Source organism: Rana temporaria, chromosome 7 (genome assembly GCF_905171775.1).
Source record: "Rana temporaria chromosome 7, aRanTem1.1, whole genome shotgun sequence".
NCBI lineage: Eukaryota > Metazoa > Chordata > Amphibia > Anura > Ranidae > Rana > Rana temporaria.
In genome coordinates, this window is record NC_053495.1 from 46,211,491 (window position 1) to 46,236,496 (window position 25,006).

The 25,006-nt window shown below is 44.6% G+C and overlaps 1 protein-coding gene across 2 annotated transcripts in view; it reads left to right on the plus strand.

Annotated features, from left to right (window-relative positions):
- Positions 1-2,339, plus strand: part of PTPDC1 (protein tyrosine phosphatase domain containing 1) — a 91,073-nt gene extending 88,734 nt beyond the window's left edge. For both annotated transcript variants that reach the window (XM_040359311.1, XM_040359312.1), the window contains exon 9: positions 1,105-2,339. In XM_040359311.1, coding sequence (XP_040215245.1) covers positions 1,105-1,191 — 87 coding nt within the window. In that variant the 3' untranslated portion in view covers positions 1,192-2,339. The remainder of the gene's footprint in view (positions 1-1,104) is intronic.
- The last annotated feature ends 22,667 nt before the right edge of the window (positions 2,340-25,006 follow it).

Genomic DNA, 25,006 nt, shown 5'->3' on the forward strand with positions numbered 1-25,006 from the left:
ACCTCCCCCCCTTTTTCTTATATATTCATCATCTCTTCTTTTCCATAGTTCCCCCCTTCTGTTTCTCTCCTTATCCCTTTTTCTTCTTTTCCCCTCAGTTTAGGCCGATACGTATTCTTCTACCTATTTTTCGTTAAAAAAAAATCGCAATAAGCGTTTATGATTGGTTTGCGCAAAAGTTATAGCGTTTACAAAATAGGGGGTATTTTTATGTCATTTTTATTAATATTTTTTTTTTACTAGTAATGGCGGTGATCAGCGATTTTTTTTCGGTATTGCGACATTATGGCGGACACTTCGGACACTTTTGACACATTTTTGGGACCATTGGCATTTTTATAGCGATCAGTGCTATAAAAATGCATTGGATTACTATAAAAATGCCACTGGCAGTCAAGTGGTTAACACTAGGGGGCGGGGAAGGTGTTAAGTATGTCCCTGGGTGTGTTCTTACTGTGGGGGGGGGGCGGTGGCCTCACTAGGGGAAACACTGATCCTCTGTTCATACATTGTATGAACAGAAAATCAGCGTTTCCCCCGCTGACAGGACTGGGAGCTGTGTGTTTACACACACAGCTCCCGGTCCCCGCTCTGTAACGAGCGATCGCGTGTGCTCGGCGGCGATCGCGCCCGCCGGGCACACGCACGGGAGTCGGGGGCGAGCGGGGGTCACGCGCGCGCCCCTAGTGGCGGCTGAAAGAGCCGACGTAGAATGACGTGCTCTTGCCCAGGAGAGCCAGCTTGCCGACGTAGAACGGCGGTGCGCGGTCGGCAAGCAGTTAAATGGCACACGCCCCTTTGAATTACGCGGGCTTACGCCGGAGGCCGCCGGCGGAAGTTTTCTCGCAAGTGCTTTGTGAATCAGGCACTTGCGATGAAAACTTGCGGCGGTGTAACGTATCTACGATACGTTACGCCACCGCACTTCTACGTGAATCTGGGCCTGAGTTTTTGGGTGAACCTCCACTTTAAGTATTTAGGTGATTTTTAAAATGTATGAAGGGTCAGAGGTCTCTGAGATGAGTTTTCTATAGAACCCTATGGGGTATGTGTTACACCCCTTATCGCAGGTGATTTCTAACCCAATAAATCTTTGTTTTGTAGGTTAAGAAAGGTTCAAAGGAAGGCCCTGTGGTTTTCAACACCCTGAAACCAATCTTTCAGCACATCTTGACGAATATCAGAAAATAGACGTGACAAGACTTTGGTGGCCCTGGAGCTCACAGACCTGGCCTTGCAATGTTCAAATGTGTTTAAATTCCGCGAGGCTCGTCGTGTGCGTTTCCTGTGAGGTTTGTGTTTAAGTGTTGGCTACACAAAGGGCTTCAAATACTAAGAATGTAGAAACCTCGAGGTGACTTCAGCAAACTCTTTTGTAATTATTACTTGTCTCTAAAAAGCCTTGTTCACTGTGTTTTACAGCATTCTTTATATGTTTCCAAAGTCTGGTTTAATATTTATGGATGTTCCTGTTTAATTTATTACATTCTGACCTGGGCATACTGCTGCCAGTTAGCAGACCCAGCTAATGCACTGTGAACTGTTTATTGTATTCAGTATGAAGGATTCTCAGCGGAGGAGGACTGGTCGAGCCTTGACAGACCAGCTGTAGAATCCTGACAGCCATATGTTTATAATGTTTTACGGTACAATAATTTATATAGGGGCGTCACAAAAGAAGACATTTCAGGTAGGGATGTTTTTGAAGAAAAAAAAAAACTGAACCGAATTCTTTTTTATAGGCCTTACATTCTTAACAGTCTCTGTTTTACAGCATATACAAATGGAGGGAGGAAAAAGTGACGTTGTTGCCCATACCAACATTACTGCCCATATTGCCTGAAAAAAATTAGGACACCTTCCTGCTGTAAGAAAATTGGGCATGGTGCTTCAAATTTATATAGTGCCTCCTGCAGAAGGATGGACACTTATTAAAGAGAATCTAAACCTAAAAATCAAACTTAATATATTGCAGCTTATCAGTCGTTTTTAACACGATGGCTGCATTCGTTTTCATTTTTCAAACTATGAACATTTTCAGAAAGTACAGAAAATTTCTGTTGATCTTGCCAGAAATGCAGTGTGCTTGTCACTTTCTATGAGCTGAAATGAAAGCACAAATATCTCAGACATCCGAGGTCTCCCGCAAGGTGCTGGAGTCTCCCGCAAGGTGCTGGAGTCTCCCGCAAGGTGCTGGAGTCTCCCGCATTTCTACTGCGGCTCCTTGACACCCACCCTTCTGCGGCTGTCGGCTAAAAAGCTATAAAGGGAGATTGGTGTTCACATCTATCGCTCCCGCTGCAACGATCATTCCCTGATGTTCCCTGTGTCAACCGCCTCCGGCCGCTCCTCTGGCCCCTGTCCTTCTTCGCCACCCTCCGTGTCCTCCTCTGCCCCCCCTGTGTTCTCCTCTGGCACCCTGTCCTTCTCTGCCCTCCCCCTCCCTGTCCTCCTCCGCCCCCCCCCTGTGTTTACCTCTGGCTTCCTGTTCTCCTCCTCCACCCTCCCTCATCCCCCAAAGCCAGGTTCCCTCCTCTTTCGCCGGGTGCTGGGTGGATGTGTCAGGATGGAGAGTGGAAGAAGGGACTGGTAAATATGTTATTTATCAGCCCCTTCCTTTTCTGAATTGGACACAGTGAGCAGCGCTCGTTCCTGTGTCCTGTGAAAACCGAGCAGAGTAAACCATGCTTACTCTGCTTCAGTTTATGAATGGACAAGGGCTGCTTTCTCCTGTCCATTCATCTTTGGTGCTGAGAAAAGGACTGGGGAATCTATGTCCTCTGTCCCTTTCTCTGTCTCAAAGGGGAGATGTCAGGGGTCTATTTAGACCCCTTATATCTCACCAAAGCCCCCCAACAGAGCTAATAAAAAAATGCAAAAAATATATAACATACAAAACTACTGACACCACTCCCCCTGCCCTACCAACACTGTCCACTATCCCCAACCCTCTTCCCGCAAAAAGCATTGTGGAGCACCACCTCCCTGAAATTAGTTTCTGCAGGTTGACATCTATGAGCTAGATTCAGGTACAGCGGCGTACCTTTTGGCCGGCGTAGCGCATCTCATATGCGCTACGCCAACGTAAATCAGGGAGCCCAAAACAGTATTCTGAAAGATCCCGCGCCGTACATAGTGTAATTAGGCCGGCATAAGCCCGCCTGATTCAAAATAGGCAGGTAGGGGGCGTGCTTCATTTAAATTAGCCGTGACCCCATGTAAATGAATTGCCGTTCGTACGGCGCATGCGCACGCATGCTCAGAATCACGTCGCATATACTCCCTAAGAAACGTCGGCGCAATGCTTTTGACGTGAACGTAACCTACGCACAGCCCTATTCACGTACCACTTACGTAAACAACGTAAAATTCAAAGGCTGTTCCGACGTCCATACCTTAACATTGGCTGCGCCTCATATAGCAAGGGGAACGTTACGCCAGACGTAAGCCTTACGTAAACGGCGTAGCGTGAATTGGCGTATCTAGCTCATTTACATATTCAATGCGTAAATCTACGGAAGCGCCCCTACTGGCCAGCGTAAATATGCACCCTAGATACGACGGCGTACTAACACGTCGGTCGGAGGAAGCCGAAATTCAGGTGTATCTAGCTCCCTGAATAGCAAGCATAGATACGACGGTGCATCTTTCCACTTACGTGGCGTATCTATAGATACGCCGACGTAAAGGGTGCCTGAATCTAGCTCTATATCTTTCTGGTTTAAATCACTAGTCTTATCAGCCAACCATGTATTTGATAATAACAACATAGAGGCCAGCCATGACTCCCTCCATTAACACAATGGAGAAATGGGTGTAACCACCCAGGAGTAAAAAGTGTGTTATTTGCAGGATCATGGGGTAAAAGTAAAGTGAAAACAAATGCAGCCACCACAACTGTGTCCATGCAGCTATTGCGTCCCAATAGATACCAATGGGACTGCTGGCACAGGGATGCACGCAACAGCTGTGCATTATCATGTCAGCAAAGCACAGCCCCTGCATGGGACATGGATGTAATCACCCTGTGTGAACAAGGACTAAGGACTAAGGACTGGTAAGCTTTAATACAGTATATTACATTTTTGTTTTTAGATGGTTTATATAGTCAGGGACTGATTGATGAAAACATCTGCTGTTAGAAACATTTCTAGTTGTCCAGCTGGTGGTCATTGTTTCTGTCCAGGATTGAAATAAGAGTCCTTTCACACGTGCGGACCGTTTTTTAGATCAGTTTTTTATCATCAGTTGATCCGTTTTTTCATCCGTTTTTTCATCCGTTTTACATCCGTTTTTCATCAGTTGTCATCCGTTTTTCATCAGTTGTCATCCGTTTTTCATCAGTTGTCATCCGTTTTTCATCAGTTGTCATCCGTTTTTCATCAGTTTTCATCCGTTTTTCATCCGTTTTGTTTTTTTGTTAGAACTTTATTTTTATTACATATTTTGATGAAAAACGGATGTTAGCGGATCGGATGTTAAACGGATCGTCCGCTAACATCCGTTTTTCGTCCGTTCCGTTTTTCTGACGGAAGAAAAATAGGGTTTTCTTCCGTTCAAAAAAACGGAGCTTAACGGAGACGGATGTTAACAGACGTTAGCGGATGCTCATCCGCTAACGTACGCTATCCCATTGGAAAGCATTGCAGTCCGTAAACGGACGTATGAAAAAACGGACGAACGGTTCGCACGTGTGAAAGGACCCTAAGGATTGTATTTCGTTTTTATGGGCAGCACTTTTTCTTATGGCACATATTGCATTAATCAGACCCTCTGCATCATTCTTCTATAAACTCCCCCCTTCTGTTTCTAACCTACCCTTGCAATATTAAAGTGAGGAACTACTGTTTCATTTGTGTTGGGGAATCACAAACCTGATTACAAGGTATTGTCAAAATAATTATGTTTAATTGTTTTTTAATGTACTTTTTTGCCACTAATTTGTAATCCAGATTATAAAAGTTTGGAAATAATGTTCTACAATGTCAAAGTGAAAGGAAAAAGCCTTCTTGTTGGTCAGTGAGGCCACCCATCACATCAAGGGCTCAGGAGGGTGTGGAGCCAAGCTTGGCATTAAAAAAAAAAAAAAGAATCAAGATTTTTATGTAAATTCAGCTGCCTACATCTTGGATCGAATGCCTAGTTTGATATAAATCTTCAACCGAAGATAATCTCTGCTTTTCATTATTTTACCATACGCTCGATTTCAATTATTAGCTTTGTGACAGGTTATTTTAAGTGTTTGTGCCTTGCAAGCATAGTTTTAGATTTCTTTTTGGTTTCAAAATGTAAAACCTGTTTCTGTTCAAAGACGGGAATCTGGAATTCCCCCCTACGTTTTCCTGTGTTGAAGATGGTATAATGAAGAACAGTATTTTCCATTCGGCTGACTTCCTTTTTTCGGTGATCCCATGGAAAAATACTATCAAATGTCACTTTTGCAGCATGCTTCAGCCCAGAAGGTAGCTAACAGAACAATGGACTTAAAGTAGAACTATAGGCAAAACTTTTTTTTCATTTTGGACAGAGTAGAGGAGAGTTAAAACCCCTATAAGGTTTATTTTTGCTCTCTTTGTCCCATTGGGGAGATTTACCTTCCCGTCCCATAGCCAGTGATGTATTTAGGTTTTGTGCTGCCCTAGGCCTGACTAAACTCGTGCACCCCTAATTTAAATATGACCCACCCCTTCCTGTCAAGGCCACACCCCTTGCTGTTAAAGATCTGTCCTTCCCTTTCCCTTACTCTATCCAAAATGAAAAAAAAAAGTGTTGCCTATAGTTCTATTTTAGGCACAAAATTCTGATAATTTTATGGAGAGGACTAAAAAGATATAACCATGCCAATGGTACAGCAGAAAATATGTAGCACAGTGAGGAAGGTTTGTGGTCCAGGATGATAGGACAGTCAAAATTAGAAGCTCCGCCCCCCCTACAAAAAAAAGCGGCGCCCTCTAAGCGTAGTATGGAGTTTAATAAAGAAAGACAAACAACATTAATTCTTATGAGAAATTACTCACAAGAATACGGGGGGTACAGGTATTGGAATACTGATGTCATCTGTGGCTGGCATCCGGAGTAGATAACCTCTGCTGAGTTGGTCTTCTCGCAGGCTTCAGGCAGTCAGCGTGATGGTTAATCCACAAAGTAGGGGCCGAGTGCGGTGTCTCTTTCAGTCGATGTCTTTCTTTCCTAAATCTGCCCAGCCATTCCTCTGCTACCTCCTCCTGAATTTCAGCCACTTCCTGGTTATGGAGCCATGGTGGATGATGTAAAAAGTTGCGGGATGCTTGCCTCTCTGCCCAGTCCGCCCCATAAGACTGGTGCTACACTAACAGTGCTACACTAATAGCGCAAGCCGGCGGGGACTCTTTCCGTGCTGCCCTAGGCTTAGGCCAGGATACAGCCCTGCCCATAGCCAAACAGGAAGTGAGAGGAAATCCATTTAAATTAAGGGAGTTCCTTGGGGACCCCCAGGTCACCAGAACTAGTGTCTCCATTGGATGTTTTCTCCAAAATTTGGGATTTTCTTTTGCTTTAATTTTCAATGATAATGGTAAACAGGACAAATGGAGAGGTTGTTCTAATCCTTCAATTCTTCGACCCTCTATCCAAAAAAAAAAAGTTTTGCCTAGTTATACTTGAACACCAAATTTCACAGTATAAAATATGTAATTTTCTGTGCTGGCATGAAAACTTGCATGGTTCTGTGACTGGAAGTTATTCCACTTTCACAAAGTTTTTATTTCAAGTGTAGCAGCTCTATAAATAAGCAATAAACCCCTAGCTTTTAAGATTTGTGAACTGGAAATAATATCTTCTGGTATTTGTAGAATACTCCAGTTAAAGTGTACCCTTTTTCTATACACTATTGTGATCGTCACCTTCTCAGAGGTTGGGGGCCTCTTCTTAAGCTGCATCCATATTGGGGGTGTACACATGCCACAGTTGCAGTCCTCTCCCCTTAGCAGGGGTCAAGTCCTGGGGAAAAAAGTGTGGGAACTCCCACCCAAGATCCACTCCCCCACCAAAAAAAAAATGATACGCTCATATGCATAATTACTAAACCGCATGTTGTTGTTTTTTTGATCCACTGAACCTTAGTAATCCTTTATGTTACTGGCCGCTTCCTGTATATGGATTCATCGGGTAGTGTGCGGGTATTCACAAGTTACCCGCAAATTCTTTCTAAATCACACAATAACTCGCGGCAGACCTCCGCAATGTCTCCTGGGAACAATGACAAAAGCTCCCAGGAGACATTGCGGCATCGAGGAAGTGACGGAATACCCGCACACTACCCGATGAATCCATATACAGGAAGCGCCCAGTAACATAAAGGATTACTAAGGTTCGCCTGCCCCTGACAGTGACTCGAGCTGGGCATCGCTGCTTAGTGAAGGATTGGCTCGGGCGGCTCGGCTGCTCTAGTCCTGCAAAGGGAACTGCGTTCCTGCTGTGAAAAAAGTGCAGGAACTCCGTTCCCACACGCTCCCGCAGGACTTGAGCCCTGCACCTTAGTCACGTTTGGCATTGCAGTACTACCACTTCACACAACATTATCAAGTGAATGGGGCTAAACCCTAGGCTCCCAGTTATGGTGTGGTATTCCCCCTTCAAATAGCTTGACTGGAGGTGGCAGTATTGCCTCTTGAATGCCTGTCCACCGCGCATGCACTGCTCAATGAAAAGCAATCCACTGTGGATCAGTCTTCACAGAGCAATGTAAGTGTAAACAAGCCCAATTGGAGCTGGATTATTGTAGTGTGAGGCACGCTGCTTCATATTGCCCTACCCCATAATAGTGCCACTGGCTCCAATGAAGCGATAACCTTTTATTCTTTGAATAGATTCTATTTTTTATGGGGGGCAAGTTTTGGTTCCGTTTTTTTTTTTGTCTTTTTTTACATTTATTAAATGTTACACTTTAGAAAACGATGTCTAATTACGACTTGTACTGGTTATTACGTGTTTCTTTTTCCTGTGTCCCTTGGCCACAACCAACAAATGTATTTTCTGTTGATTTTATAGTAAGTAATTGTAAACTCATGCTAGCACCAGTGGGTGCAATTGAAGTTGTTGATTATGACATTTTGGTCCCCCCAGAACCGCCATGGCTTCCTAAAAAGCCCAACTTTCTTGGCATGGTAGAACAGAAAAAGCAATGCTAAGTGCCTGAGCAAACAGACACCAGGCCAGGTGTGTGCCTAAAGTTAGCAACACACATTTAGATCTCTCTCTCTTTTAGCACTGCATTTTGAATGAGAGAAATTAAAGGGGTTGTAAAGGTTTGTTTTTTATTTTCTACATAGGTTCCTTTAAGCTAGTGCATTGTTGGTTCACTTGCCTTTTCCTTCGATTTCCCTTCTGAATGTTTTGTTTTTCTTTGTCTGAATTTTTTCGCTTCCTGTTTCTCCTCAGTAAGCTTGCCCCCATCGTCCGAGCCGTTCTGGCTGGGGGTTAGTCAGCCAAAACAGCTTACTGAGGAGGAACAGGAAGTGAGAAATTCAGACAAAGAAAACAAAGAAAAAAACATTTAGAAAGGAAATCAAAGGAAAAGGTAAGTGAACCAACAATGCACTAGCTTAAAGGAACCTATTTAGAAAATAAAAAACAAACCTTTACAACCCCTTTAACTGACTCCCCCATCCATGCTGAAAAAACGCAACTGTAGGCACCTCCCCCCGCTGGTTATGATATTTGGACAGCCGCAGCCCTTATGGATGTAGTCATTGATAGGATGCAGTCATTAATAGACCAACAGTTTTCCACCTGGCTAAGTCAAAATTTAAATCAACTTTCGTGGAGCCGGGTAGTGCCAACATGGCCAACCGGAAGCTTAGATTTTGTCAGATTCAGCAGGAATCACCTGAAATTTGTGCCATGTGTGGCCAACACAATTTCTTGCATATAATGGACTCTGAGAGTTTTGTTGGCACTCTGCGGGTATTGAGGTTTCATAACAAGGTATTTTGGGGCACCGTATGATGCCCGTGCTGTAACAACAACATTTGTTTAGAATATTTGCCCCCGGTACAGGTTTACTTTAAATATTGGTGTGAAATGGGAAAGGGAATTAAGTTATGACTCAAGCTGGACATACACTGTAAGGCCTCGTACACACGATGAGTCCAAACCGATGAAAACGGACTGAAGTTCAGTTTCATCGGTCCAAACCGACCGTGTGTGGGCCCCATCGGTCTGTAGTCCTTCAGTCCAGAAACAGAGAACTTGCTTTAAAATCGGACCGATGGACGCCTGACCGATGGTTAGTACGCAAAAGCATCGGTTCCAAACCCGGCATGCTCAGAATCAAGTCGACGCATGCTTGGAAGCATTGAACTTCATTTTTTTCAGCACGTCGTTGTGTTTTACGTCACCGCGTTGGACTCGATCGGTTTTTTGAACTGATGGTGTGTAGGCACATCAGACCATCAGTCTGCTTCATCGTGAACCGATGAAACTGAACTTCAGTCCGTTTTCATGAGTTTGGACTGATCGTGTGTACAGGGCCTAAGAATTATGGACGGTTCCTGAAGAACCATCTAAAATTTGCTCAGTGGGTGGCCATATCGGCTGCCTCCAGACCAACATTCTTCGAAAAAATCTAAAGAACCAGGCGGAAAATTGTTGGCCGAAAAGCTTCCCCATTCAATCACAGATACAGTTGCTGTTTGGGTATTTTGACAGCTGGCCGGGCCTGTGGTCAAAATACAGTAGGCACAGCAGGATATTCAGTCATCTGTGCTGCATATCAGTGTATGGCCAGTTTAAGAAGTTTCTGTATTATTTACAATTGTATTATGTTAGGTTTTGTAATGCTTTATCTTTTTTTTAATCCGATTTGTTTATTTATGTTTTAACTGGTTACACTACTTTTTAAGATAATGGGGCAGATTCAGGTACCTAGTTACGGCGGCGCAACGTATTGTATTTACGTTACGCCGACGCAACTTACAGGAGCAAGTGCAGTATTCACAAAGCACTTGCTCCGTAAGTTGCGGTGGCGTAGCGTAAATGGGGCCGGCGTAAGCCCGTGTAATTCAAATGTGGAAGGGGGGGCGTGTTTTATGCTAATGTGTGATGACCTGACGTGATTGACGTGTTTTACAAACGGCGCATGTGCCGTCCGTGTACATATCCCAGTGTGCATTGCTCTCAAGTACGCCGCAACAACGTATTGGTTTCGATTGTGAACGTAAATTACGTCCAGCCCTATTCGCGAACGACTTACGCAAACGACGTAAAAAATTCAAATTTCGAAGCCGGAACGACGTCCATACTTAACATTGGCTGCGCCTCCTAATAGCAGGAGCAACGTTACGCCGAAAAAGCCTTATGCAAACGACGTAAAAAAACAACTGCCGGGCGCACGTACGTTCGTGAATCGACGTAACTAGGTAATTTGCATATTCTACGCCGAAAACAACGGAAGCGCCCCTATCGGTCAACGTAATATTGCACACAATTATACGCCGCCCCATTCAAGTTACGTCGGCGGAGGAAGCCTATTTTTTTAGCGTATCTGCCGTTGAGAATCGGCGTAACGATACGCCGGCGCAGATTTCAAATTACGGCGGCGTATCTGGAGATACCCCGCCGTAAAAGCTACCTGAATCTGCCCCAATGTTTTCGTCCATCTACTCCTAGACGGGAGATGTAGATCTAAAATGAAGGGGTTAATGGGGCCTTCTGACTATGAGCTTCTGCTATGTCTCCCCTTTGCTTTGCTAGTCATCTGAAGACACCTGGTGTTCCCGCTATTTGGCAGAGCTAAGCCTTGTTTCTGATCACAGGGACTGTCATAAAGCTATGATAGTCTTCAACCATAGAGACTTTCCTACTACTATGAAATCTTCTGTGATCAAAGACAATCACACAGCTGAGTGAGATCAGGATTAGAAGCTGTCAGTGGGTGGAAAGGGTTGTAAAGGCACAAAATCTGTAAAATAAAAGGAATTTCCAACAAAAAAGAAGGCCATTGTCCATTGTAGTGAGCATCTTCTACAGTTTCCTAGGAAACAATGAGAGGATCCCTTTGTTATTGTTGTTTGATGTGCATGGTAGACCAAGTTATGAACAGAATATCATAGAGGACCACCGTATTTTAAAGGGAACATCTGTGGTGACATAAGCCCATAGCTTGACCAATGTGCTATGAACACACCCCACTGTGCATAATAAGAGAAGTAATAATCTGGTTGTTACTTTACAAAACCATCACGTTAGCCTTGATGTTTAGCACGCGCTTGCCCAGTGCACTTTTGTTTGGAAAGAGAAGAAAAGTTAGAACTTATGTGAGCTTTTTCTGCTTTCTGTGTTCCTGTAGAACAGGGGTGCCCAACCTTTTGAAGAGCGAGGGCCACTTAAGCAACTTGGTAATCAGTCGCGGGCCACAATGAGCGGAGCGGACAGGTGATGGGTCGGACGGGTGATGGGTCACGGCTACTCTATAGGTCCTCCGATCCGCCCAGATGGAAGGCGAAAAATGTTTTTCGGATTGGAGGTAGGCGGGCGTAAATGGACATCTGTTGTTCTGTAGAGGTGAATTGAGGGTCCCATTTGGTTGGGCTAATCGTGTGAAAAGGGCCTAAGACTGCTTTCACACTGATGTGCTGTAGTTTACCCATACCGCGAGTGCAGCTGTGTCCATCCTGCGGGTTAGCTGTAATAGACTCCGCCTGTGGCAAAAGCAGGCGCTGTAGAGGAAGCATTGGCTTATGGGGCTCTGCTCCGCAGCCGGTTTCTTCCTCTACCACCAGCTTCACATCACAACACTGATGCTGGGGTATGGCAGGTTGGCAACCTGCGATCTTTGCTTGCCAACACGCCATTCCAGAGCAGAAGGTCGCTAGCCACATCAGAGGGCTCCGCGGGCCACATGTGCCCGCCGGGCCACTGGTTGGCCACCCCTGCTGAAGAACCTCCAAACTACGGCCCGTGGGCCAAATGCGGCCCTTTACTTACCTTTATCCAGCCCTTGGGGCACTGTTCCTGACGATGGAGCATTAATTCCTTCCACTGGCACCAACGATGGGGCACTCCTTCCAATGATGGGGCATAAATCCTCTCACTGATATAAAAAATTGTGCATTTTTTTTCTACTGACGATGATGGAGCACTATTCCTTCCACTGACGCAAATAGTAGGGCAGTATGACACCAATGATGGGGCATCTTCCACTTACACCAATGATAGGGCACTTTTCCTCCCCCCAATATAAAGGATTGGGCACTATTCTGTCTTTTGCTTCTTTCTGTTTGGAGGGAGTTATGCCTTAAAGTGGTAGTAAACCCTCCTATTATTTTAAGCCAAGGAAGCTGCCATCTTGGCCTCTGTTTAATCTACAACTGCCATGATGCTCCACATGTGATCAATTATGACACCAGCCATTGGATGGTTTGACAGTTTGGTTGAGAGCACAACCAATGTGACAGTTAGCATTCCCGGCATGCCAGGAATGTTAACTGTTCTTTGAAAATGTTAATTTGATGGGTTTACTTCCGCTTTAATATACACACGGTCAAAAAGGGAACAAAACATAAAGTGAATGTATTGTGAAAATAGTTATATGGCAGCGTGTATAGCATTATATGAAGGTGTGAGCCTGTGGTCTGTGGCACAGTTTGATCCCAATGGGGGTGCCGGGAGCACGGTATTGATACCATACCTAGAATTGATCCAAGGTTAATGTAGCCAATTAACCTACAAAACGGAAGAATTCCTTTTCTTGCAAATTTACGTGATGTATCATTGTTATCCCTACTGACGGAGCAATGTGTATTTTGCAATATTATGTAACTCTCAGTATAAATGTGTTATTGTTCTCCAATAAAAACTAATTGAAAAGAGAAAAGAACAATGGGACACTGCTTCTCCCACTATTACCAATGATGGGCCGTTATCCCTCTTTCTAATGACCATAGGCACAATGAAAATATTTTCATCCCATTGACACTAGGGCATTTTCTCCTCCCACTGGCGACAGTCCGCCCCCTTAAAGTCTGAAGGACAATAAACTGGCCCTTTGTTTAGAACTTTGGAGACCCCTGCTCTAGAAGAATTTTCCCTTTATCCAGTTGTGTCACAAAGACAGAAAATGGTAGGAAATAGAGATGAGCCCGGGGCTTGTTTGAATGCTCATCTGGACCCACGTGGTCGCACCCGCTAGGAAGATGTCACCTATAATGGGCCAATCATCTGTGGCTGAGGCATTACCCACCCAGGTATACACAGCCCAGGGTGGAGAATGCCCCCCACTTGGGCCATTACAAGTGACAACTTCCTGGCAGACTCGGGCACATGGGTTCAAAAGAGCTTCCAAACACACAGAGCTCATCACCTGTTGGAAACAAAGGGAACACAGATAGCAATAAAAACCTTACAGAAGTTCAATCCCTTTCTGAAGCTACCCAACACTAAAATAAAAGCATTTGGCTTAATCCTTTGTGGCTCAATCACTATTTTTGCATTTTTCATTTAAGCATTATGGGGTAGATCCACAAAGAAAGTACGCCGGCGTATCTATTGATACGCTGGCGTAATTTCGAAATTCCTGCGTCGTATCTTTGTTTTGAATCGTCAAAACAAGATACGACGGCATCTGGGTTAGATCCGACAGGCGTACGTCTTTGTACGCCTTCGGATCTTAGATGCAATTTTTCGACGTCCGCTAGGTGGCGTTCCCGTCGTAATCCGCGTCGAGTATGCAAATTAGCTATTTCCGTTCGGCTTTTTACGGCGTATAGTTAAAGCTGCTATCTGGTGGCGTACTCAATGTTAGGTATGGCCGTCGTTTCCGCGTATAATTTTGAAAATTTTACGTCGTTTGTGTAAGTCGTCCGTGAATGGGGCTGGACGCCATTTACGTTCACGTCGAAAACAATGACGTCCTTGCAACGTCATTTGGAGCAATGCACCCTGAAGATTTTGATGGATGGGGCATGCGCAGTTCGTTCGGCGCGGGGACACGCTTCAGAAACACGCCCCCTACCCACCCAATTTGAATTCCGCGCCCTTACGCTGAGAGAGATACACTACGCCGCCGTAACTTACGGCGCAAATTCTTTCAGGATTCAAAGAAAAGAAAAGTAAGTTACAGCGGCATAGCGTATCTCACATACGCTGCGCCCACGCAGATGTATGTGGATCTGCCCCTATGTATACAGATCACTACCGATTGTGTTTTTTCTGTTTTGGCAATATAAACCCATAAAGGATATACATTTGTGGAACAAGGGCTGATTTTTGCTTACTTTTCTAGAGATGAATCAATAGCAATATATCCTGTGCATTACTATAGCAACTCCTTGCTCTGCCACTTTGCAGTTTATGTACAGATTTTTAAATTATGAATTGTTCTCCACTAAACAGTATTTTAAAAGGAATATATTTATAATAAAATTGTCTTTGGGAAAGGGAGCAGCAAAGTTTGTGGTAGGTATAGCTTTGCGTATTAAAGCAAACCAACACATATAATGTAAAGAATATGGCCTCCCATTAAAACAAAATATGTGCTGCAGCATTTATAAGTGTTTTTGCTCTTACAGTTTTCTTATAGGGTGCACTCACACTGGCAATTTTAACCATGCTGGGTCATGGTTCACTCCTTTGCTCCAGCTCCATAGGTGTGCACAGCCTATTGCATTAAGGTGTGCGTCTCAAAGCTCAAACATGTGTATATATACTGACGGTGGTAGTAGAGCACAGATTGGTGTCAGTAGGGCAGTGGATTTTTTATTTATTTTTTTAAATTTTATTATTTTTTTACAAATTTCTACAGGGGCTTTGGTGAAATATAAGAGTTTAAACAGTGGGAATCTGCACCACGCATTGTGATTAGGGTGTGCCCAGGCACACCTGGCACACCCTGTGCGCACGCCTATGTCCAGCTCATTTGTGTAGTGTGAGTGCTTTGAACCGTGCCTGGGAATGCTTAGCATACCATACGCTGGACCACCAGGAAGAGGTGGTATAGGGCACAGTTCCCTTCAGTGTGAGCACTGAGTACAAAGGTAGGGATCACTGTGGTCTTCTTGGCAGACCCAATGATGTAAGGGTGCCCAGGAAAATGTTCTTATAGCCTAGTAGGAGTGCAGACCAGCAGGGGAGTTTGGGAAGTCGATCACACTCGTGCCTAGTGTGAGTGTATCTTAAGTCCCCTTGAAAAGTCCCACTAATACCTGTTGATCCTGCCAGTAGTCTGATCCCTGTGATGGTGTGGCAGCCTCCTTAATTTAGAGCAGAGTGGCCACCCTTATGTAGGTTGTGCCTTCTTGCACTATAGTGGGATGAAAAAATGTTGCAAAGGGTATGGCCATCAACATTGTCACTTGTAGCTTGTCAATTAGCACTTGGCCACGCCTAGTCCTGCCCACTGCTCTCTGGATTGACAGCCCTACCATCTGCTGCTGTGATCTGCAGTGTCTGGGAGGGGGAGCGTGTGAGACACAAATGAAGGAGGATAGTTTTTTCTTTGTTTACTTTATAAGGCTTCTGCATCACATAGTAACTGGATTTAGTACTTGTTTAGACTGTCCTGCAGGATCCTTTAGTTGTACTTTAAGGAAATATAAGGCTTACATCGGTGATAGCACCAGCATTTAAACACACTCCCAGCTGCTATGTATCCCAGGCTCTGCTTTCACTCTTGTAGGCCCAGTGTGGGTATGGCTGGTGTTGGCAGGTAGAGTGGAGAGAGATCAGTGAACATCTGTTTGCTGATTGTCCCCCCAGTAAATTAAAGTCCTTCTAAAGTTAAAATGTTTTTTACTTTAATGCATTCCCAAAACGGTTCTACCCACTCCCTCCTTAAACACTTACCTGACTTCTCTCACCACTCCAGTCCTGTCCTGGCTGCAGCATTGCTCTCCTCTTTTCCTGGTCACAGGAGGCATAGGCTCCTACTGCTGTCAGTTAGACTCCTGTGAGACAGGGCATGCCTTTTTGGTGCTGTGTGTGCCTATGGATGCACGTAGCCCTGCTCAGGAGCTCATGTGTACAGGTGTACCTTTGGCACCTGGCTTGCTAAGGGGGCACTCGGAGGAAGCAGGAGCAGACAGCAGCGGAAGGGGACCACCAAAGAGGGGGTAAAGGACTGTCCTGTGCAATATCGTTGCAAAGAACAGGTATGTATAACATCTTAAAAAAAAAAACTTTATGGCACTTTCACACTAGGGCGTTGGGGGCGCCGGCGGTAAAGCGCCGCTATTTTTAGCAGCGCTTTTTGGACACTAGCAGGGAGCCTTTAACCCCCACTAGCGCCAAAAAGGGTTAAAAGCGCCCGCAAAGCAAGGCTTTGCAGGCGCTTCAGCCTCGCTGCCCATTGATCTCATTGGGCAGATGCGCTTTTGGAGCGGTGTATATGTTTTAACGTCCCACAAGCGCACCGCTCCAGTGTGAAAGCCATAGGGCTTTCACACTGGAGTTACATGAAAGGCGCTTTGCAGGCGCCATTTTTAGCACTATAGGTCCTGTGAAGCACCTGTGAAAGTAGCCTTAGAGTCACTATAACTGTTACCAACCCCTACCCATACAAATACGCACATACATTTGTTAACACACCTGCCAAGTGCACCTATGTATGAAAACAATGATCGGGCTACACATATTAGGTAACACCATGCAGGTTGGAAGGATAGCAATAATTCTAGGGCCATGATTTACAGTCATCTCCATAACAATGCCATGTAAAGGCTTTTAAAGCTTTGCCTGTGACAAATTTGGATACCCAAGTTTGTCACTGTTTTACAAGCCTGTGCAATTTTAGGGCTTAACATGATTGGTATCAATCTACTGTATGTAGCCTCATCTTTTATATTTTACCAAAAAATGGGTAATGTGTTTGTGTGCAAAAACAATTTACTTTAGGGTATTTATACTGAAAATATGAGTTTGATAAACAGTTGTTTCTTCCAGTCTAAGTTCTTTTGTACAGTGGGCTGTAAGAGGATGATGCATATAAAAGAGCATACCGGTGCCCAGACTATGAACATTAATGTATTTACAAATGTTTAGCATTTAGTTAATGAGCTTTAAAACCTCAGTAACCTCTGTATCAGCAAGCACTGCGGAGTAATTCATTTGCAATGTTTGCCGCATGCCAGCCTTCTAATGTAAACAAACAGCAGATGCTGTAAACCAGTATTTCCCAACTTTTGGACAAATTGGGCCTTAATTTGGTGGTAAATATTAATAGATATCTCCCAATATTTTTTTCATTATCATAGGAAAACAGGATCCAAAATGTTTTTAAACTTCAGCTGTATACCATATAGTGTTTGCATCATTTGTTGTATCTACCCATAGTAGGGCCAAGAAAAAATAGTGCACACCTTTTTCCTTATATACAGCCCTAAATTTAACTATTTTAATTATAAAAAAAAAAAACAACATTTATTTATTTATTTATTACATAGACTTCTCCTCTAGCAATTTGCTATTGCAGTGATCATGTGATCAGGAGCTGGTCTTACCGGCTCCCAGTTGTTACTCTAAAGCCTCATACACACAATCAGATTTTCCACAGATATGCAACCTTATATACAGTTTAAAGAGGAGGTAACCAGAACCTAAATTAACTAATCATTTACCCAGACTAGGCGACTCAGATATGACCTTTCAGAGTAGACGTCACGTCTCCCCTCACCTGCTATACAATACACATTATCATAAGTGTAAACACAGGACATCTTCACACAAAAGCAGGGTCAGTTAGCACAGAGAACAGACAGATGGCTGGAGGTGATGGCATTAGCATCTAACAGTATGTGTCCCAACAGTATAAATGAGTCACTCTTACAATTAACCCGTTGAGTTCAGAATCAACAAACAGTAAATAGTTCTTTACAGATATCCTGGAATATATTGTGGATAATAATTACATAATAATCCCATCTCAGGTAGTCCAAGATATCATTCCTCAGTCATCCTATGCCCCTAGTGGACATAGGATGATTTTAGACATAAGAGGGTCCTGCGATGTCCCTGGTGAGTCTGTCACACCGCTCCTCCCCATTGAAAGCAATGAGAAACTGCGCTAATACCGCCGGCAATGCGCCTCTGCAGAGGCGCATTGCCGGCGGTATTAACTATTTTTCGGCCGATAGCGAGGGTTAAAAATAGCGGCGCTATACCGCCAGCGCACCTCCTGTGCCCAGTGTGAAAGGGGCCTTACTTTAACTGATTGCGCGGTCATGCAACGCTGTACCCAAATAAAATGTATGTATTTTTTCCCCCCCACAAATAGGGCTTTCTTTTGGTGGTATTTGATCACCACTGCATTTTTTTATTTTTGGAAAAAAAAGAAAACCCATCTGTTGATTTTATCGTTATCCTGGTACATTCGTTTTGAATAAAAGAATTACAAGTACCGATTCTTTGCTTTTTGGATTCAAGGGAATTTATTTAAACCTGTACGGGGTGGAGAAGAAAACGGCACTGGACTATTTATGCCATGCAATAGGTTAGTTGATTTTTATATTTCCAGAAATAAAGAGAAATTGATCATTTGCGCAGCTTTTTCTACTATTTTGTGAAGTTTGTAGGAGATTGTAATGTCCATAACCTACCCAGTTCTATACAATGACCATGGGGTGTTTGGGCTCAGCATTATATAAAGGTGACATTCAGGTGTATTATGATTTATATTCCACAACCCATGGTAATACGGTGAGCGTTGCTGTTGAAGTCCAAGATAAACACTATAGGGTTAGGGAAGTAGTCCAAGCTACTAAGGGCAGAACAGCTGTATTAAAAATGCACAGGTGGGGTAGGCATTGACGTGGCACCAAGGAATGACTACCTGTTCAGTCATTAAAGCCCAACTCGGAAAATTCTCATTTGCACTGCAAGGGTTAGCTACTTGTTTGGGTCTAGGGGTCAGTAAAAGCACTTTTAGGCCTAGTACACACGATAGGATTTATCCGCGGATACGGCCCTCCGGACCGTTTCCGCTGATAAATCCTCTGAGGATTTTGATCCGATGGAGTGTACACACCATCGGATCGAAATCCGTGCCGAATTCCCATCGCGATGACGTGTCGCGCCGTCGCCGCGATGATGACGCGGCGACGTGCGCGACGCTGTCATATAAGGAATTCCACGCATGCGTCGAATCATTACGACGCATGCGAGGGATGGGTTCAGACGGATCGATCCGGTGAGTCTGTACAGACCACCGGATCGATCCGCTGGAGCCGATTCCAGCGGATAGATTTCTTAGCATGCTAAGAAATTTTTATCCGCTGGAAATCGGTCGGCCCGAAATATATCCGATCCGCGGATCAATTTCAGCGGATCGATCCTCTCGTGTGTACGGGGCCTTACATACCTGATCCTCTGCTCCACCAGCAGATGGTGCTCCCCCATGCTCCAGGAGTGGACTGTGCCTCTGCGTCCTCACTTCCAATGCAGGGATACGGACCCTGCCACCCGTTTTGATGATGTCAGGACCCTAGAATGCTGGAACATGGGGGAGAAGACACAGTGCGGACTGGTCTAGCAGCACAGAGGTTCAGGTAAGTTAATCTACTTTTCAGTGCCTGCTATACCTCAGCAAATAGTTAACCCTTGCAGGGTGGGTGCAGTGCAAGGAACCATTTCCAAGCTTCCTGGAGCTGATCTTTAAGTCAATGCTAGAGCTCACCCTTGTCATGGATATGCAATAGTCTGGCAGCTTACCTATGTTTTCCATCTATTCATTAGAGGCCTGACTCTGTTCTGGTTCCCTTTTTATCACTTCCTCTTCCTGTATGGCCCACCCAGGCCATCCCAGGAAGTCTATATTAACTGTTGCACTACAGGTCTGCAGTACTGTTCAACAGTGTAATTTGCTAAGTTCCTGTCTGCAAGTGTTCTACGATCATCTTCCTGTGTACCGTTTTGGCCTGTCCCTGACTTCTTCTGTTTGCCTGTGCCCCTGACCTTTTGCCTGTCCCTCGGTTACCCTTTGTTTGCCTGCTGCCCTGACCTCGGCCTACCCATCACCACTGTTTGTCCTGCTGGCTGCTTCCCCTCTCTCCCTGCGGAGTGTGACCTAGGGGATCTCGGGGGTCGCGACCTGGATCCAGTTGCGGCCAAGGCCATCCTCACCACTAGAGGCTCTGGTGAACACAAAACTGGGTTTTAGACTCCGCGCCCTGTGTGATCTTGGGTTCACGCTTCCTCTCTGTAGTAGCAGTCGGCTATAGGGTTCACTACCCTGTGGTGCATCCCTGACCCCAACGGGGTGCACTTGTCACCTGGCCACGGGTGACCTGACAACCCTTAACTGTTACGTATCTAATAAGTTCAATGTCTTTTTCCAGACTTTTGCCAGACTTTACTGGCTAGATCACCAGGTAAAAATAAAGGAAAGAAAGCCTAAAAAAGAAAACAAATGCAGCCATCACATCTAAGAATTAGTAAGCTGCAATATAATAAATGTTTGATTTTGGGGTTAATATTGCTTTAAAGGGGTTGTAAACCCTCAAGGATGCATTAAGGTAAAAAGCCTGCTGTAGTGCAGCAGACCCCCACCCTTTTACTTACCTGAACCCGATCGTTCCATCGACAGGGGTGAGCACAGCAGCTCCAGATGCTGTCTTGGGTCCTCGTTGGATAGATTGATAGCAGCGCAGCCATTGGCTCTCACTGCTGTCAATCAAATACAGTGAGGGCGGGGCAGAGTCCTGCTGTCTGTGTCAATGGACGCAGCAGCAGGACTCTGGAGCGACCCCTTGGAATACGGCTCTCCGTGGGGGCACTCGATGTGGAGAGGAGCTAGGGGCGCAGCTGGGGGACCCCAGAAGAGGAGGATCGGGGCCACTCTGTGCAAAACCTTTGCACAGAGGAAGTAAATATAACATGTTTTTTTTTTAAAACAAACCTTTACAACCCCTTTAAGCCGATTGCGTTGATTATTTATTTAATGGAGGGTACAGCACTCCACTCTTGTGTATTTATAGTTTACCGACTTGGTAAGTACTGTACTGTATGTGTAATATTCTTTATCTGTCAAATGTTTACCAGTCTCATAGGGGCCAAATCATACTTGCATGTTGTTCTGTGTACATAATTTGTATATCCATTGTATCTTGCTTCATTGACTGGGGCATCGCACCCACACATAGTTAGTATGAATTTGTTACTAGGAAGTCAAATATATTTATATTGTTAATAGAAATATTTTAAGAAATAGTGATTTAGAAGCTCTATTATGAAACTGTTTCAGATATTTTTGCAGAACATATACACCATGTTTTATGGAGACAGGTGATACAAGAAATGGATTTGAAAGGCTTTCATGTTCTATCTAGCTCTCTTTTAATATTTATTTTGCTCTTTGTCATTTTAAAGATGCATTAATAAAAGCTTTTTATTCAATCTAATCACCTTGTCATTTATTTCATTATTCTTAAAAGTGTGTACACCTGTACATTGGTCATGAGTTCAGGTAAGCATTAACAGTAACCACTTCAGCCCCGGACCGTTATGCAGCTAAAGGACCAGGCCCCTTTTTGCGATTCGGCACTGCGTCGCTTTAACTGACAATTGCGCGGTCGTGCGAGGTGGCTCCCAAACAAAATTGATGCCCTTTTTTTTCCACACATAGAGCTTTCTTTTGGTGGTATTTGATCACCTCTGCGGTTTTTATTTTTTGCGCTATAAACAAAAATAGAGCTACAATTTTGAAAAAAAAAATCTTGCTGTAATAAATATCCCCCAAAAATATATAAAAAAACATTATTTTTCCTCAGTTTAGGCCGATACGTATTCGTCTACATATTTTTCGGAAAAAAAAATCGCAATAAGCATTTATTGATTGGTTTGCGCAAAAGTTATAGCCATTACAAAATAGGGGGTATTTTTATGGCATTTTTATTAATATTTTTTTTTTACTAGTAATGGCGGCAATCAGCGATTTTTTTTCGGTACTGCGACATTATGGCGGACACTTTTGACAAATTTTTGGGACCATTGGCATTTTTATAGCGCTATAAAAATGCATTGGATTACTATAAAAATGCCACTGGCAGGGAAGGGGTTAACACTAGGGGGCGGGGAAGGGGTTAAGTATGTTCCCTGGGTGTGTTCTAACTGTAGGACTGACATGGGGAAATGACTGATCTTCTGTTCACACATTGTATGAACAGAAGATCAGCATTTCTCTCCCTGACAGGACCGGGAGCTGTGGTCCTCGCTCTGTAACGAGCGATCGCGTGTGCCCGGCGGCGATCGCGCCTGCCGGGCACGCGCACAGGAGTCGGGGGCGAGCGAGGGGCGCACGCCGTATTGGCTGCTGGGCAAGGTGACGTATACCTACGTCTCGCCCAGCAGAGCCGACCTACCACCGTAGAACTGCAGCGGCTGGTCGCCAAGCAGTTAAATCAGAAAATGCGTTTATTGCAAAATCGTACAGAATTACAAATATTCACATTTCTTTGTACAGCAGAAAGAATACAGAGTACCTAACACATTTCTTTTCTCAAACAAAGGTTTACCAAGCAGGATAACCTGTACCCATACAAAAATATAGACAGTATCATAAATAGTGCTGTACTGTATCTCAGCAATTTTTTTAAATAAAGAAAATTATCGAGAGAAAAAAAAATAACATACAAAACAAAAAGTTGGAACATAAAAGAAAAATACACAGTAGGGCAAAAAAAAGGAAAAAATTCACAGCTCCCATACAGGACACCCAGTTAGTCACACTACGCTATCTGCATTGCAAGAGGGATACAACGGCAATACTCCTAACACCTGCTACCATGCAGAAAACAAAAATTCAGGCCATACGTACAACGGGACTATTCATCTCAAAAGCCCGCCCCATGGTAAGTCACTTATACCATAAGTAAGTCACATTCTCCACTCTCCTGGTGTCCACCTCACTCACCCACCGTCTACCTAAACAGTCGACCCATTACCAGATCAACTGGGGACAGGCCGGGGGTATCTAGCCAAGGTGCCCACAGTCTGTCAAACTTCCCCATTCGACCCCTGTGTTGATAGATATATTTCTCCAATCGTATGGTGTCACCCATTTGGGCAATCCATTCCCTCACCGTTGGTGGCTCATCAGCCTTATAATGTCTAAGAATCAGCTGAAACAGGGCCCTAGTTATGGCCTGTTTAGAATTATCATCCATGGGAATGTCATCCAAGATCCCTAGTATGCACGGTTTCGGGTCTGTAGGTATGGTAGTCTGAAACACCCCGTTAAATATGGCTAAAACCCCTGCCCAGTATAAGTGCAGCTTGCCTGACTTTTTTTTTTACTAGTAATGGCGGCAATCACCCGACTCACAGCCTGTCAAACAGAGAGGTTGCCACTTCAGGCCGTTCTAATGAACTGTGATTTTTTTCTCAGGAACCAAGGGTGCCGGCAGTGCACGTAGCAATTAAGGAACAAAGAATATCTTGGACAGCCGCACTCCAAACCAACGTAGCTTTATTTTAAAATGGGAAACAAGTACTACAAGCCACAGCAACGGAACTCAGGACAGCTGACGCGTTTCACACTACACTTAGGGCCAGATCCACAAAGATCTGCCTATCTTTAGGCAGGCGTAGCGTATCTCTACTCCGCCGTAACTTAGAGCGTACTTTCCGTATCCAGAAAGAATTTGCGCCGTAAGTTACGGCGGCGTAGTGTAAATGTGTCGGGGTAAGGGCGCGCAATTCAAATGACTAAGATGTGGGCGTGTTTTATGTTAATGGAACTTGACCCCACGTAAATTACGTTTTTTTTGAACGGCGCATGTGCTGTCCGTGGGGGTATCCCAGTGCGCATGCTAGAAATCACGTCGCAAATAGTCAATGCTTTCGACGTGAACGTAATTTACGCAAAGCCCTATTCGCGAACGTTTTACGCAAACGACGTAAACTACGGAAAATTTGACGCTGTCCCGACGTCCATACCTAACATTGCGTACGCCTCATAGACCCAGGGGTAACGTTACGCCAAAAAAAGCCTTACGTAAACGACGTAAAAAAATGCGCCGGGCGGACGTACGTTTGAGGATCGGCGTATCTAGCTAATTTGCATACTCTACGCGGAAATCAACGGAAGCGCCACCTAGCGGCCAGCGTAAATATGCACCTAAGATCCGACGGCGTACATCAGTCGGATCGAGCCCACATTCAGTCGTATCTTGTTTTGTGGATACGACAGGGCATCGTAGAACTTACGCGGCGTATCAATAGATACGCCGGCGTAAGTTCTTTGGGGATCTGGGCCTAAGTGTTTACTATGATGTCCAAGATATTCTTTGCTCACGGCCTGTCAAGTCTTACTTTCTGGGCCCCTGATACTACTGGGTGGGGAGCGGAGGAAGATCACTCTGCCAGGGAAGGCAAGGAGATAAGCAGGCAGGCGGCTGGCCGGGACTTGAGCCAAGGCAGAAGAACATGCGAGCGGAGCTGAATGGGCAATGCGCACGAAACTGAAGAAATATTCACTCCACTCCAACCAGCACATGATCTTCAGAAAGGGGCACAGATAATGGAAAAAAATACTTTCCCCTAAGCTAGTCGGAGCGGCGGAGTGGGGGTGCGTAATTCAGAATTTTTATTTTTAATTCTGCACAGACTGTCTTTGAAATTGCCCCAGCCCCAATTCAAATCCAATCCGGGGACAAAAACAAGGACAGACTTGGTCCGGGGATAATGTCCTCAATCCAGGGACTGTCCCCGGAAACCGGGGATGTCTGGTCACCCTACATTAATATACTGTACCACTTTTTTTTTATTACCATCCACTTTCCTACTATTTTCTTCTGACAGGGGAGTAGGGTTTACTTTAAAATTGCTCTTGCTTAGTTTTAGGTGTAACAGTTAACCACTTAAGCCCCGGACCATTTTGTTGCTAAATGCCCAGGCCAGGTTTGCGATTCGGCACTGCGTCGCTTTAACAGACAATTGCGCGGTCGTGCGACGTGGCTCCCAAACAAAATTGGCGTCCTTTTTTCCCCACAAATAGAGCTTTCTTTTGGTGGTATTTGATCACCTCGGTGGTTTTTATTTT